The following is a 16,730-nucleotide window of genomic DNA, read 5'->3' on the forward strand; positions in this document are numbered from 1 at the left end:
ATGAAAGACCTGTTCAGGTGTACAGTATATACAGTAAGAAAGCCAATAGCAAACTGCATATACCCTACAAAGGGAATCAGGATGGTTGAAGGCAAGTGCAGTCTGAACTTCAAAAGGTCATTCGAGAAGGCAAAAGCTGTTAATCACCGGGGTAACATCGAAGGTCTTTTCAAAAGGAATAATATTAAGCGATTTTCGGAGGGGGGCGAGGATGTGTCTGATGAGTGGATATAATAATAATTCTCAATCTCGCCAATTACCTTTATTTACCGTTGACTCTTCAAATGAATTTAATTTTAACCATTTTGATAACTGTAAACTACGATTTGTCGTGGTAGGCAGGATCAATTTTTAGAACTGTATACAGATGCTAGTTTTGAGTAGTTATGGGATGTTGTGCGTCACCATTTTACCCGGCTCCACTCATCTTAAGGTGCCGGTCCAGACAAAGCTTTCACATCACTGGTTCTTCAACATTGTGCAAACATTTAACATGTCTTTTTAAACTCAATCTATTCCATTGTTACTGTATTATATCTGTTATATCTTGTTTGAAATGATATGCGCCCTGTTGCCCTCACCGCTGTACCAATGAAAATATGTGAATGTATATTTCTGGAATAATTTAAACCTCTTGTAGCTCCGTTTTTTTAGATCCACTTCCGTTTGCCTGCCAATCGTGTCGTCGTTTCGAAGACGCGATCCTTCTTACCCTTCAAAATATATATTCTCACAGTCTCACTTAGAAAATTAATTCTGCCAGTGTCATGTTTTACAGTTTTCTTCAGCATTTAATACTATCCAATCTCAACACTTTATTGAAAAGTTTTTATCATTGGATGTTCCCGTTGGCAACTGATCAACAGATTTTTAATTTATTTAACTAATAGAACTCAGTTGTAAAAAATCAGTCTTGCCTTTTGCTCTGCTGCTATTTGTTCTAATATGGGAGCACCCCAAGGAACTGTTTTTGGCATCCTTTTTATTCACTTTGTAGTATATGTCTGCTTGTAGGGGTGTCCACATGTAAAATTGACACCGTCATGACGGGAGTGACCGGCCTCATTAATGGAGATAATGATGATAGGGCATACTTTTATCAAGTGCAATCTCTTGTGGATTATTATGATTCAATTTTTTTTTTGTCATGCGAATAAGCAGAACATCAACACCTTGCAACATTGAGTTTAATTGTGTGTATATGAGGTGGTGTTTGTTTGTCATAGCTGTGTGTTCCTCTTCTTTTCTTTTACTAAATTGATATAGATTTTATATTTCTTTTTCATTGTATACTCTTTTCTTCTATTCTGCAATTTTATACTGTGCAAGTGTCCGATTTTCCTTTTTGGAGAAATAAGGTTATATTTACTTTACAATTTCATTTTTCTGAAACTTTTTTTTTCTGAAAATTTATTACGATTCTTATTTCGATGGAGTTCCTTATCATTCCCGATCTATGTTATCTAATGTCCATGAAGGATAGAATAAATCATCTCATTCCAAGATCTACTTAAGGATTGAAGTTGGGAAGGCTAGAAATCTCCATTGAAAGTACCGTTTGTACTGTCTTTGTTGAACCACACATTAGGAAAACTTACTACAGTACTGTAAGTCTTTACATTTTGTTTTGACAGGCCTATTTCACATTCCTGAACTCAATCTCAAATTAAAGAACCTTGTTTGCACAGAATAGGTAGGAATTTTGTTATGTCATCTTGTGGACGCACATCTTCGATGTATAGGCCTTAGACACAACTAATCTTGTGATTTAACAGGCTTCAAATTCTGATTTTGAAGGCGAAGCCACAAAACTGAAGTTGAAGCGAGTTGAAGGGGTCGTGTTTTCCATCATCGTTTGGTAATGTGCAATATACAGAAGTCCTACTTTTACTTGTAAATGAAATGCTTATTAGCATGTAGAACAAATAAGCAAAAGAGGATGGACAATATTTTTCCCACATTCCTGAACACAATCTGAATAAAAGAAACTCGTTTGCACAGAATACTGTAGCCAGGAATTTGTTATGTCATCTTGTTGAAGCTCACCTTGGAGGTATACAGTAGGTGTATGGTACTTAACCTTTAGATGCCATTAATCTTGTGATTTAACAAATGCAGGTGGAGATGTGGATTTTGTTACGTTGGAATGCGAGAGGTCTCGATAACTAATTTTTAACGAGACACAAGCCTGGGTTCGTTTCCGTAAGGAACACAGACAAATTGACGAGTCTAGAGATTTTAAATGAGAACGTAAACTATATTGAACAATGGATTTCGAACCAACAACAACAAGTGGTAATTACAAATATATAGAAAATTACAAACTTAACAAGATAGGATACACTTTAAAACACGCCGGTCTCTTCCAACGGCGATATCCCTCAGCGGCCACGACCTCGATGACGACGATTCTCGGTCCGTTGTACCGCGAAATTCACTGGTCCTCGACGAAGTTTCTCGCGATCCCAGAAACAGCAGTCACCTTTCCGGCGATGCTCCAAAATAGAAGACGGACTTCCAGCCACAATAGAGTGAAGCAAAAGTCGAACTTCTCGCGGACTAAATATTACCAGAGTCAGTCCAAAATCAGCTTTATAGCCACCAACTCCTGGCGTAACGAACTTCCTCAACGGAAACAGAAATTCTTCACCTTCTCCGCAATAACGACTGAAAACTGTAGTATCACAGTAAAGTCCTCTTCAAAATTCTGAATGGAAGTGTAGAATCAATCTTGGTATCGATATCTCAATCCTTCAGAAAATACTGGTAGTTGAGCACTGACGATATATAGTAGAATGATATAATATGTGTCGTCGCTTGTATTCGTACAGAAACTCTCCGATCTGGGCGGGCTTTTATACGATTCGCCATGTCAAGAATCATCTAGATCTTTCTCGGTACACCTGAGCCAGTTTCTCTATTCTTGGAAGTCCTTTGCATATCTCGCGTACGTTCCAGAGAATCCACGAAAATGTGTGCACATCGCAACGGGACTTCACGTAAACCGACGTTAACCCGAGACCAGCGCGTCATCATAAGGAATATACCAGAACAATCGTGTATTATAACATTCTGACACGGTAACCCGACCTAATTTCTCAAATACTGATTTATCACGTAGGCAATTTCAATTACTCTCCACATTATAACATTAGGTTTCTCACTAGCAGTGACTAGCGTTAGGCTTCAATGGGCCCTCGTAACAATATGTGCAGGTGGAGATGTGGATAATTGGTCAAGTTGACAGAGGTTTAGGTGAAATTGAATCTTGAAAACGGGGGTTGGCTTGAGCCTAACAGGTTTGATAATTGACTTAAAATTACATACTGTAAGGCCAGCTAATTCATCCAAAGTTTACATGTACCTGTACCATACATTGCCACTGTATAATTATATCTTGGAATTTCCTTGTATAGATCGATAGATCCCCTCACCAATCTTTAAACCGGATCAGAATCTAATCCCTTCCAAGGGACTGGTTATACTCACAGGGACGTAACACATGGTGGAATCCTCAGATCATACGGTTTCTAGGTTATCATACAGTTTAGGGTATCATATGGTTTAGGGTATCATATGGTATTGGGGACGGGGGTTGAGAGTGGACTGAGCTGTTTGGTTCTTGTGCCAAGGTTCCATCTTGGGTAACTTTTCCAGCCCTGACTTTGCCTTACGTCAGTATGAAACACATGGATTTACTGTACAGTGTTTGATGTTACCCAACCTGTATTATGTACAGTTGTATCACCTCAGTAGTTACTGTACTGAACACAGATTTTCAATGGCTTTATGACACTACTGTACTGTACTACCTGTAAACATTTCAGTCCTTTGACTACTGTAACTAGTTTGAGCTTGGTTAATTACTCATGCCACCTGCCTACCAGCACATTAACTGCTGTACATGTTCATTCATTGGTTCTTGACGGACCATGTGATCTGGAGGTTATGCAGGTCGACGAGATCCGCAAGAGAAAATAATGCTACTCACCAAACCCTTAGTATTTTGAACTCAAGTTGAAACTAGACAGTTATTAAACAGTATTGGACTTTCCACTTAACTGCTTGTTGCATCGTTGAAACTACAGGGTATGTCACTTTGGTATAAAACCCTTCATGTCTTATTTCAGTGGTACAGTAGTGTAAACATCTAGGAAGCAATTTTCATATGTGCTACGGTACAGTGTGCACACATACATTGTACCAACTGGCACATTGCAGGGTAATGTATACACTATATACATAGCATGTAGCGTGATGACCTATGTCACCTAACCAGGAAAACACAGACCCCTAAACAGGAACAGATCTCCATGCAATTGGCTTAACTTTCTTTGCAGTTGCTTTGCTTACCAAAGGTTTTCCTTCCTCGATTGTTATACATTGTGTTTTTTAGATTTGTTTCTTCAATTAATCATTAATGCTACATATTGGTACAGTACATAATTTGACCATTCTTGCATATCCTTTTGCTGATATTGCATAAGTTATTCCTGGATTTTTCCTGTTCTTTCCCTATCCTACAAAATATGTTTAGTCATTATTATGATTATTCTAGCTACAACAACTATACAGTCATGTATAAAGAAAGAAAAATATTCATTATGGAAATGTGCCAATTTGAATTTCAAAACATTTGTTCCAAGTTCTTCTTTTTACCCTGTACCATAAATATAAACCACAGTGTTTGACTTCCCAACTTGTAATGAATCCATGCAGTGGTAAGACCTCTATTCATATATATTCACAATGTCATCCTACAGTAGGATTCCTACTGTATGTATATTGTACACACATGTATATATATGCAGTCAAACGCATACATCAATGACCAGTATAAACATAATAAACTTTGGCCAGGAAAACCAATTTTATTCTCACTGCCAATTAAACTGAGTGAAAATTGGCTTTACGGACAGTTTTAGTCTTACACTCTTTGGTGGGTTGGTGGTGATTTAATCTTGTCAAATATTGACTAGCCTCAAATAGCAGTCCGTACACATCTCAAAGGTTGAAGATTCACAGATTAAAAGAGCTCACACTTTGACTGTACCTGTATGTACTGCAGTACTCTGTGTAGAACCAGGGAGTTGTAGAACTACAGTAATACTGTAGTGTGGCAGCGTGTGTTTGAGTGTATGTCATAGATATAAATAACTACACACTATCACAAGATTTATGCTCTGGCGATTGAGTTGTTAAGGCCACATGACAATTGAAACTATTTGGTTTTCCTTTTACACATTTTATCAGTTTGTTGAGTTGTGTGGTGCTTTTGAAATACATTACTGGACATTGTCTAGTGTTTCAGCTCATTGAGTTCTCCAGCTGCGGTACAGTTGAAGTTGTAAACTTGGTTTGAAGAGAGAAATCGTCTGTGCAGAAGACTCAGCCAGTGTTTAACACAAAGAGTTTGTTAGTTATAGGCCTCTGCTTGACCTGTTGTAGAAATCTATAGAAAACACCTGACCAAAATGGCAAGCAACAAGGTTGAATCAGAGAACACGGTTGATTCTGAACAAAGTTTAATAACTAAAGACAGTAAGTCACTACAGTCGTCACCTAGTTTTTGCTTCTTTTTTTTTTTTTCTCTTTTTTTTTGGTACTTTCTTTTTGGCTTTGTCATTTTTGGTTTTGTCTTGGCTTTGTGTTTGTGTGCATGTGTGTAGTCTGTAGAACCCAAAGGCAACACACCTGGCTTATGTAAAAGGTATACATACAAAGGTATGCTAATGATACAGGAAAATGCATGTACACAGAATACTGTACATAGCTTCAGTGCAGGTAATGTTACAAACTGTACACAAATTGACCATGACTGAAGTGCAGTATGGGTTTGAATAATATTTTGAAATCAGACAGTTTGACTGATGTTTGATAAAAAGAAGGGCACACTTTTGTTTGTGTTTTTTCCCTAGTTATTTTAAGTAGTTCTCTGCAAAATGACTAGCATTTAAGGGGCAATAAACCATGTTGTGATGGTGTGAAATACAGGTTATGTACCTGCCAAGTGTTGAAAGAGATATTTTGGGAATCTTTGTAATGGAATTCGTGAAGCATAAATGCGGCATGGCACATCTCTATCATTTTCATTTGACATCATTCTCCATGTTTTATAGATGATTTATTGAAATCGATTGTTTTTTGTTTTTCTCTACCTTTTCGTTTCTGCAGATGAAGAGAGCTTAGGATGTTGCGTCTATCTGCTGGTGTTCTTTTCTTATTTGCTGGTTTGCTGCACCTTTCCCTTTTCCCTCTGTGTTTGTATCAAGGTGAGACTTAAATCATTTAACTCTTGTTGTATTAGTCAGTTTTGGCACATACTGTAGTCAGATTAAAGGGTGTGAAGACTCGCGCAAAAGAAAGGTCTAATGCCGGTAATTTGACCTTGTTTCAAATGAGGTGTAACATTTAGTGTTAAACACCACCATCGATCCCAGAAAATACACACACAGCTTGCTACCGTCGGTAATTAGACACTAGTGTACAGTCAGTACGTACAGCTGAGGTCAATACCCACAGCACAGTATGCGAACGATACAGCCATGGACATCTCAGGTCCAGCTAAAGATAACAATTAAGGTATCACGTTTCATTACTGTCCGCATTTTTTAGCGACACGAACAAAACGTCACTTGCAAGCAACAGAAAGTTAACTTTTTCAGATGGCCACACACGGTTTGGGGCGAGTCTTCAATTCCTTTAACAGGGAGTGCATTTATGGAAATGTTTGGTTTTTACCGTTGGCTGGAAAAGAGCGTCGACTGTAGCGGGTGTTGTTTTGCTGGCAAACCTTGTTTTTTAATTACACACATGCACTAACCTCATATGCATATATGCATTATCCTCTAATACTACGGAATCAATTGAAAAGTCATTAAAGCTGTGATAGTTCACATTAATGTGCCTGGCAAAAAAATCCAGGAGTACTGTATATATGTACACTTTTTTTTATCAAATGGTGGGTAGGCCTAGATGTATTAGTTTGTGTAATAATCGGTTTGTTTAGGCTTAGTAAGAACAAGAAGAAGACAAGGCACTAAGAAATTTGAAATAAATAAATAAATATCAGTTGCCCAGGTTTTAAAGATAGCAGCCTCACTTTTGCCCCAATTCAGTATTGTGTGGTCCATATGAGACCAAGAATTTGGCCAATTACTATTTGAGAGTCCTTATAAATTCACTTTTTAAGTTAAATACTGATTGGTTCTAAACCTAAAAGAATCAAATCCAACAAGGCAAAATACAGACGATTCCCCTTCGTCTCTCTCTTTCCCGCGAATTTCAGCCATCCCTCGGCAATCTGCAAGATTAAATTTCTAATATTAGCCATCTCCTCCTCGGAATATAAATTTCATAATGCCAGCCCAAACATTTGCTATCGATCCTGGAGCTTATTAACAAGTCACTAGCACAGTAAATTAAAATTGTTTGTCTAGCTTCTTCTGCTCGTGCTTCCTACACTGCCGTGGCCCGTTAGTGCACCAGCGATGCATACAGTGCAGTCGCTCGCCGTGTACAAAGAAGCCCCACTAAAAGGAAAAAAATTCCTTATTAGCCACCATTCGAACGATTATCTCCGCATTGTGTAACAATGAAGTCACACGACCGTTATTATAAGTACAGTAGCTAATGGGATTTCATTCCTTTCTTTTTTATCGCGCCGAGGGTGGGGGGCGGGTTGGGAATTGATGCATATAAAATGACTTTTTGGTTGACAGAAATGATCTGCATTATTTATAGAAAAAAAATCAGTCCATATGGGAATTGTACTGTTTGGAGGGAGAGCAAGCTTTGTCAAGTTGTTACATCAGGGGGTGTGGGGGGGGGGGTGTGCTACAGTACAGGTAGACAATTGGAGCATAAACTACTATATATGTGAACAATGACCTGAATGGCACATTTCATGAGAAAATGTCTGGAAAGGTGATTATACCAGCAGAGGAATAAAAATCATTCACCCATGAACACATGCCATGTTGATCAGTGGTTTGAGCCATGCACATGCAGGGTCCCAAACTGTAAATCATATTTCTCATAAAGTTCAGACTTTTTTTAAATTGGAATTTGGGATTATAAGATCACAGTACTGTAACAAATGTTACAGAATAGATAGTGTACTGTGTAGGTACATGCATGGAAGCCAAATGAAGGACTCAAGTGCGTAATTGCATTACAGTAGCTAACAATATGGTCACCCAAGCACAGAAAATTGCCAAATGTTATTCATCTTCATTGAAGATATTGTATTCATACCCTTCCTCCCCTCCTCCAGCACTAAATAAATGCTATTAACATCTTTCCTCTGTTTGACAAGAATCCCAGACTCCTGAAATAAAGATTCAAAAATGGAGAGTTTGTCCTGATTTCACTGACTCACTTTAGAACAATAGAACAATACTGCTCAGTTTGACCAAATTACTTTTTAAGTGCAATCAAGAGATCTGAATGTACTGTCTACAAAGTATTGTTTGAGATATGTTGTATCACTAAAGGCCATCTAGTCACTGTACAGATCCAATTAAAAGTGACCAAATGTTGGCTTCGGTTCCCGTATGACATCATAATACTTACAAATGTGCAATCAACATATTGATATGTATCGTTTGAACATATCATGTCACCAAAGACGTTGAGCCACAACAAAGCCACTAACAGTGACCATAGGCTTTACAGTCCCAATAAACATTACATTGATGCCACGATAGGCAGCATACAGTACCTGGCATGTGCGTACCTGTAGTCGTGTACATTGTACAGTATGTGCTGACTCTTTAGGCAAATCCCTACTTATATGATATTGATTTTGACAGCATTCAAACCTTACATTAGTAAGTTTCGAGAGTCGATAGGCCATTCACACTGTGTGAAATTATTGATTTATTGTACAATGTTCCACATCAAGCCCAACTCTAAATACGTATCCAAAGCCATGTAAGTACCGTACCTCAATTTATTGAGTGCGGATTGAAATTGTTTGGCACGTATCTGTGCATTGTAACAGACAGACATGGGACTACCATATATAGAGAAGCTCAGTAATTTATCTGTGTTGCACATTTTATGCACTGTCTGTACAGTACTGTGGATCTGGCTAAAAGAACTGATAATAGATTGCGGCTAAGTTCTTAAAATTGTATTGGTGAGGGGGAAAATATCCATAGAAACAGGCCTTATAACATATGGAACAACACTTACAGTAGTCAGGCCGCTCAGAACAGTGAAAACATCATTCCGTTCCTACAATCAAAGATCAATTTCTTTTACGCATTCAAGACATTGTAACTCTGATAACGATAAAGATCTGTAACGTGGCGATTCATGGCCTGAGCTTGGCCTGAATTTGATGACATCTACTCCTTGCAGTTTTGCAATCTAATTCGCTGTGCATTATTTTGTCCAGGATCGCAACGAGTCAATGTTATCAATAGTTTGCCCAGAGTAGGACCAATATTAATTTGAGCAACCAGTACCATATAATGTCTGCCACTTGTTTTTGGAGGGTCAAGTAGTTCACTAAACTCCAAAGCGTTTGGAAAAAAATATGAAAAAAAAAAATATACAATCTCAACCAAGTGTCTGGCCTACAGGTTTTATCGTTTACTGTTTACCAATATGCTGCGCAGCAGCAGTTGTATACACTGTACTAAGAGCATACATGCAGTTTTAGTGCAGCTGTGATGTACGAATAAATTATACAAGAGTTGCATTCATGAATACTGTATATGAGGGTATGCAGGACATGTAAACTTTATTACACTGTAAATGAACAGACTATTGTTCAATGTTGCTACCAGGTGTTCGTTATAGCCAGATATATCAAAACTAGTCGTTTGCTGTTGACGTATCATAAATGAATTCTTCATGCTCAGTTGAGCATTGCTTTTCGCCAAGTCTCACTTGATTGTTAGTGAGCCCTTGAGCCAGCGGTTGATATAGTTTAATCAAGTAATTATCTGTCAACACTCAACAGTTTGTTAATTAGTAAATGATAAAGATGTTTAGGTTGGTGTAACAGATGTAGTATGGCAAGGGTGAGGAGGAGCAGGGGGGGTGGGGGATGGGGAGGGTTGCTTAACATTTCCACAAAAATGTTCAGGACTTTGTATTGTTGCATTTTATGTTTTTATGTACATTCACAGTTGATGAACAGAAAACTACTGTACATTTTGTTCTTAAGCTATCAAGTCAATTCCATTGCTTGGTTTGCTGATCATACCAAACTCTCATTTCTCTCTCTTTCTCTCTTCTGATCGGTAGATGGTTCAAGAATATGAAAGAGCTGTCATCTTCCGTTTGGGTCGGCTGCTTCCCGGTGGCGCCAAAGGGCCCGGTATTTTCTTCATACTTCCCTGCATCGATAACTATGTGAAAGTGGACTTGAGAACGATATCGTTTGATGTGCCACCTCAAGAGGTAATGGCAGGAGCAGTCCACCACTGTTTGTATGACCTTTGAATCCATAATTGTGTCAAAGTACTCTGAATTGTTGCAATACCCTTCTAGATTTTACTTCATCACTCCCTCCACCCATAGGTGGTCCGTATCTTGTAGATACGCACTCCTTTACGTGACTCCTTCCTCACCTGATCATACCCCCTTTCTCTGATACTTTCCCATCTACCTAGTTATAGAATGCTCTGTGGTAGTTGAGTTTGCTAGTGAGTGCTAACAATTCCCCCTTCCCCTCCTCTCGTTTTTTCCCAAATGGAAGGCTCAATCACTGCCCCGTTCATTCTGAGTCTGTAAATGGTTACATTTTATCAATAATTAAAGTCGTTTATTAGTCCTATTTACTTAACCACTCTCTTACCTGTCTTCATATGCACTCCAACCTACCTAGCCTATAACAACTGGCAGCATTTCTAGCACTGCACCCCCAAGACCTGCTACACTGGTGTACACTGCCTTCGTCCTTACAATCTACCATTGCATCCAACCGAATAAACGTTTTTTTGTTGGTTCTTTTTTCTGAAGTCGGAAGGTACATACTGTATAATAACTTGATAAATGTATGGCAAGAAGTTTTTTCATACAGTAGAGTGTGGAAGTTAGCTTCCTCTTTCAATGCGTGGAATTCAGTAATCTCGGTCATCGTGCTCATTTCCTTTTGTCTGGGATTGCGATCATTGCGATAAATACGCGTTCCCTGCAATGAACGCAATTAATTCTATTCATCTCCGCTGAGGTGAGAAGACCATTATACAGATTTAACCAAACAGAAGGCTATGTGAGGGACGTTGCTTATTTATTTTTTTCAAAAGTGTTATTTTCTTCATTTCTCTTTTAATCTTAACCAGTGATTTTTTGCCAACAACCCAACTTAGCATTGTCCCATATTTACCATACGCTTTACCACACTTTGGACTGGTGTTGTTTCATTCAGTTCATCGTCGTATGTAGACGTATGTCTTGGTAAGCACAGTGTTGGAATTAACTGTCGGTGGATGATAAACGACGTTTCCCTTTTATTGACTACTTGTGTTGTTGTTTTGTGCGTATTTTTTAACCACTCACGGTAGTTATTAAATGGGCCAGCAAACCACAATGGGCATGCGTGTATAAATGATGTTACATATCGATTTGTGTAGTTTCTGAATGAAGACGTGCTCTTTGCAATCCTTTAGAGGCCCCATCTCTTAAAGTGCGTTGATATCATTCCAGGCACTAAGGTAACCTCCACACGGTACTGTTATCATGCAAATTTCTTGTTTTACATACAAGACAAAAATGATAATAATTCTGTCTTGGAAAAGCTACATCTTACATGTATTATGTGAGTAGAATTCTACAAGTATTTTTTCTCCAGGATATTGAGCGACTTGTTCTGAAGAAATTAAAACGCACTCTTATTTTTTTCTCCCCCCCCCCGAATAGATCCTTACCAAGGACAGCGTAACCGTCGCTGTCGATGCAGTCGTCTACTACCGTGTTTGCAACCCAACCGTTTCCATCACAAACGTGGAGAACTACCAGCGGAGTACAAGGCTGCTGGCCGCTACGACCCTGAGAAATGTCCTGGGAACGAAGACTCTGCAGGATGTACTGGCTGAACGTGAGAGCATCAGCGCAACGATGCAGAGTAATCTAGATGAGGCTACCGACCCATGGGGTGTAAAGGTGGAGAGAGTTGAAATGTAAGGGTCAGAATTTACATATTCATGAATATATATACATAGAGGGATGTGCTCAGGAATATTTGAGTGCCGAACAGATTGTGCGGTAGTGTGATCCACACCCTGGGAGAGGGATCTCATGGGTGGGGTACCCCTTCCCCACTGGACAAATTTTGCACATGAACTATGCTTAGGTGGTGCTATTTTCCTATTCTGTGCCATGTATTCTCCCAGATTTTGGTTATGGTAAAATTTGTTAAATTATCATAAAAAAAAGTGCCGGGCTGAAATGTTGAAAATTCTGTTTGTGCTGGGCGGCATTCAGAACTGCTGCGCAGCCGCCCAGTGTGAGCATATCCCTGACATATATGTACTAGTTATCCCAAATTTTTGTTAGGAATCACGCTTGTTTTGTCACACAGAATTTTGTGGATTTATGCTGAATTGAACGGCTTATAACACGCTAAAGTAGGGTCAAGAAAAATTATAGTAGTGACTGTAGCAACTGAGTGTATGTGTTTGAAAATGATGTAATGAAACAGCACAATTAATTTGTGGGATTTGTGGCCCCCCTCTCTTTTCAGTCTGGACTAGTTATCTGTTAGCACTGCACTTCCATTGACCCTGCTTCGCCCAACACCACCTATCTCACCCCTCCCTTCAAATGCTACCATTCCCAAAGTAAAGAGCCTAACTATGGTACCAATTACCAATCGTTAGGAATCACGTTTGTTTCGTGGCACATAATCTCTGGATATTCTGAATTAAAATGGCTTTTATCACACTAAAGAACTAAAACAACATAATAGTAATAACTTATGTCACTTAGTTAGAATTTAGAATGAGGGATATCCTGTTAGACTCTAGCAGAGTAATTCAAAATAACACCCCCAGTGGAGCTTCAAGAGCACAACAGTAATTTCTGGTCGTGCACTGGGAGAACAACACAGAACTAGCAGGTAGAGAGATGGGAACCAGAACTGTGTGGGTAGGAACACCAACCGTGTTTGTCAAATCCACAGACACGTAAGAGTTGTGTGCTGTTTGTTCGTATGTTTATATATATATATATATATATATATAGATATATATATGTACACAAACACACTCAATGTGAAATGGCCATTGTCAAGCAATCTTTGTTTGTTGACGTTACCACTTCTGTCAAGATTGTAAATAGAGACTTTACACTTAATCTGTTTACCCTCTAGAGTCAGATACTGCCTCTAGATCTTGGTAACCTATACTGCTTTTTTAGCTCATACCAGCATGCTGGTGTGAGCTATTGTTACAGTGCGGCGTCTATCACTCTATCCGTCAACAATTGGTAAAACCGCTCCCACTCGCACAGTGTTTGATGGAATTTCATGAAACTTGGACACAAGGACCATTGGGTATAGGGCCATCAGAGATGGTCCAAAATTTGGGGTCAAAGGTCACCTGTGGGCCGTAATGGGCCATTTTGTGGAAATACGCAAAATGCTTCTTCTCCTACAGATTCCATGGTACAATGTTGAGGGTTTGTCACGATAGTACTATGGTAGTTCTACCTTCAGGGTGTTCATGAATTTGAGATCAAAGATCAACTAGGGGTCTTTTGTGGCCTGGGCCGCGGCCCTATATTTTCAAATTGCTCCTGTTCGTACAGTGTATGGCCAATTATAATGAAACTTGGTCACAATGTTCCTCGGGATGAGCGAGGGGTGTTCAGAAAATTGAGGTCAAATGTCATTTAGGGGGTCATCGGGGGTCATTCTTTGTAATATTTTCAAATATCTCAATCTACTCAAGATTTTGATGGATCATATTCAAAGTTGAACTGATGGTTATTGGATTGTGTATGAATAAGGTGATGCCTAAAAAATTTTGGTCAAAAGTTAATTAATTACAATTAATCCCCATTGTTTAAAAAAATCTGAGCCTTCACTTTTTGCCAAAGCTCCTTTAATTTGTCTCCCAGTGTCTGGAGTGTTTGTTTACATTTGTGGTTAAGCTCTGCAGAGGCTGTTAGTGGAATTAAAGCAGGACTGGGAGTTGTTATTAACTGTTGAACTGTAAGCATGAGAGCCCTATAGCCAATCAGCACTTGCCGATTCTTAGAAGTCTTTGAGCCTGAGGTATGTAGGCAGCTTGTGAAGTTATGTCTTGTAGGGAGTGCTTGTGAAGTTATGTCTGCTAAGGTAGAGGGGAGAAAGTTTAATAGGGTAGGTCAGTGCATGGTATTGTTTGAGAGAGTGGGTAAAATAGGATTTAAAGGGGGAAAATAGGAATTATAGCCAGTGGTGTGGCCAGGATTCTGCTAACGGAGGGGGGGGGTATCCCTCATGGGCCCAAAATTGGTTTTGTGGGCCCTACATTTTTTAGCTCGAAAAGGTATGAGCTTCTGCACCATTGGTGCTCTAGTTTCACCCCTATAAATGCCACTAGCAACCTACCTGTTTTATGTGGCTTATCGGAAAGTCTAAGGGTCTGTGCACGTGAAGGTTGGAAATGCCTTTTCGTGTGTTTGAAAATGATCAATTTATGCTATCTAGATTCATCACTTTTCTGTGTCCAAGGTGAGAATATAATCAATCTTTGGTTGTTCATTAACGTCTTCATGATAGCTTCATGGTTACTTTCAATGAAGATATTAATCTCATCAATCATTCCGTATGTCGTTACACACGTAAACCATTTCAAACTCATGAATATTTTTATCTCCAAAAATATAATATTTCACATTGTTTGTGCTGCATAACCATGATATTTCATAAGTTGATATCCCTCTGATTTTGAGGTTCTGAGACCTCATGAACTTTGGTAAAATCTGCAACAATTTGGACAGAGTGGTAGAACTGCTATTTGTCAAAGTTGTCAAGTATCCAACAGTTAGTTCACATGGGCCAACATGCTGGTCATAGAAAAAGAAAGAAGAAACAAACGCCCAAGGTTATATCTGCAGTCCCTCAAGACCTGACCCAGAGTGCGTTCACATGCATTGTGTAACTTGTGATCTTACGACCGGCACATTACCATACATTGAGAAATCCCTCACAGAATCTCTGGCATGCTTTACTAAGAAGCAAGGTCCTAGAGAGTGTGGGAGGGGGGGGCGTGAGGGACGTCCCATCCCCATTGCTATAAACCTGCTCCGTAGTCAAAGGGTCGTAATCGCAGAGAACTCATGATAATCAAATCAATCTATCCCTCTGCCACTGTTCTCTCAAATGAGCTCTGTTAACATCTTACATACTGTACAGAGTGCATTGCATTGTATGCTTTGCATCATACCTGCTATAGTCATGTAGGATCTAATTCATGTTTGATTTAAAGACTGAATTTCATTCACTAGTTGACTAGTCAGTTATAATTATAAAGCATGTCGGCCTGCCCTCATTGCTGTACATACATCCACATTGTGCTTGGTAATATAAAAAATACAGTATCTACATCCATAGGATGACTTCATCATGGTGCATTCCTCCCTCCCCCTCCCCCTCCCCCCTTAAACTCTCATATAGTACAAACTCCATGCCTGATCAAACAGGAATTTCCATTCTATCTACTGTCTTATAGTAAATTTCTTGGTTCCCTATAGTGATTGCAAAGCATCCAATTATACACTACTTTCTGCAGATGGAACCAAAGTTTCACTTGCCATTTTGCCCTAACACATCTCCTGTACATATCGGTCCCAGAATAATAGCTAGTTCTGGAACACCTCTCCTGCTTGGTGGTGAGCTATACTCATCAACAAGTCATATTTCTTCTGCTGGAGAAAAGAAACAGACAACATTTTGTGACTTTTCACTGCAAGTACATGTCCTAGTGTGGTACTGAGAGGTGTGATGAAGTTTGTGGGCTTTATGCAGAAATTCTCTCCCGGTTGTCGTGGCGACATTTGATGTCCGTCCCTCGACAGGTGAATGGCATTATGTCAGCCTTTTGCATATCACTCTCATAACATGGCTGTATGCTTTGTTTTCATGTGAGGGGCTCCTTTTTTTTTCTATATTCATGGCTGCTATGCATGTTTCAGTGCCATCAATTGAAAAAGACACTATCGATGTTTTAGAAGCAGCGAGATTCCTTGTAGCAAAATGTACGTATGTATTATATGCCGTTTCTTAGTTGACCTATGCCAAACTTGGTATCACCTCTGTTCTTTGTACATGGAAAGATAAGATGTATCGTTCAACAATTTTATCTTCTTTTTCTTTTCTGCTCTCCACAGCAAAGATGTCCGACTTCCAATGCAATTGCAACGTGCCATGGCTGCAGAAGCAGAAGCTGCTCGTGAGGCTAGGGCAAAGGTTAGTTTCGGTCACATGACCAGCAACGCGTTAGTTTAGGACTAGAGTGGCGCACAAAGTTGAACAAAATGTTGTTTCAGTCTTGTGTAAGTTAACATAGGTTAGAGTCATGATTTTTTGAGATGGATTTGACTGACTGACTGACTGAACCTCCAGTAGGGTGAACAATAATACACAGAATGTGATAACTTTACTGCGAATAAAGTTTGGTTCATATTCGGGAAAGTTTTATCTTTAGTAAACCAACTCCTCCCATATACCATAGTGCATTAATTATTACTGATCTTGCTGGTGGATGGGATTAACCAAACAATTTTAT

General features: G+C 39.1%; 1 protein-coding gene across 4 annotated transcripts in view; it reads left to right on the plus strand.

Annotated features, from left to right (window-relative positions):
- LOC139963613 (band 7 protein AGAP004871-like) overlaps nt 1-16,730 on the plus strand; it is a 91,793-nt gene that overhangs the window by 69,840 nt on the left and 5,223 nt on the right. For 3 of the 4 annotated variants that reach the window (XM_071964567.1, XM_071964566.1, XM_071964568.1), the window contains exons 2-5: nt 6,175-6,272; nt 10,261-10,416; nt 11,878-12,137; nt 16,333-16,411. In XM_071964567.1, coding sequence (XP_071820668.1) covers nt 6,175-6,272; nt 10,261-10,416; nt 11,878-12,137; nt 16,333-16,411 — 593 coding nt within the window. Of the gene's footprint in view, nt 1-5,205; nt 5,542-6,174; nt 6,273-10,260; nt 10,417-11,877; nt 12,138-16,332; nt 16,412-16,730 lie in introns of those variants that run through there. The other variant, XM_071964569.1, reaches the window with a different exon arrangement.

This window comes from Apostichopus japonicus, chromosome 22, assembly GCF_037975245.1.
Source record: "Apostichopus japonicus isolate 1M-3 chromosome 22, ASM3797524v1, whole genome shotgun sequence".
Classification (NCBI taxonomy): Eukaryota; Metazoa; Echinodermata; class Holothuroidea; order Aspidochirotida; family Stichopodidae; genus Apostichopus; species Apostichopus japonicus.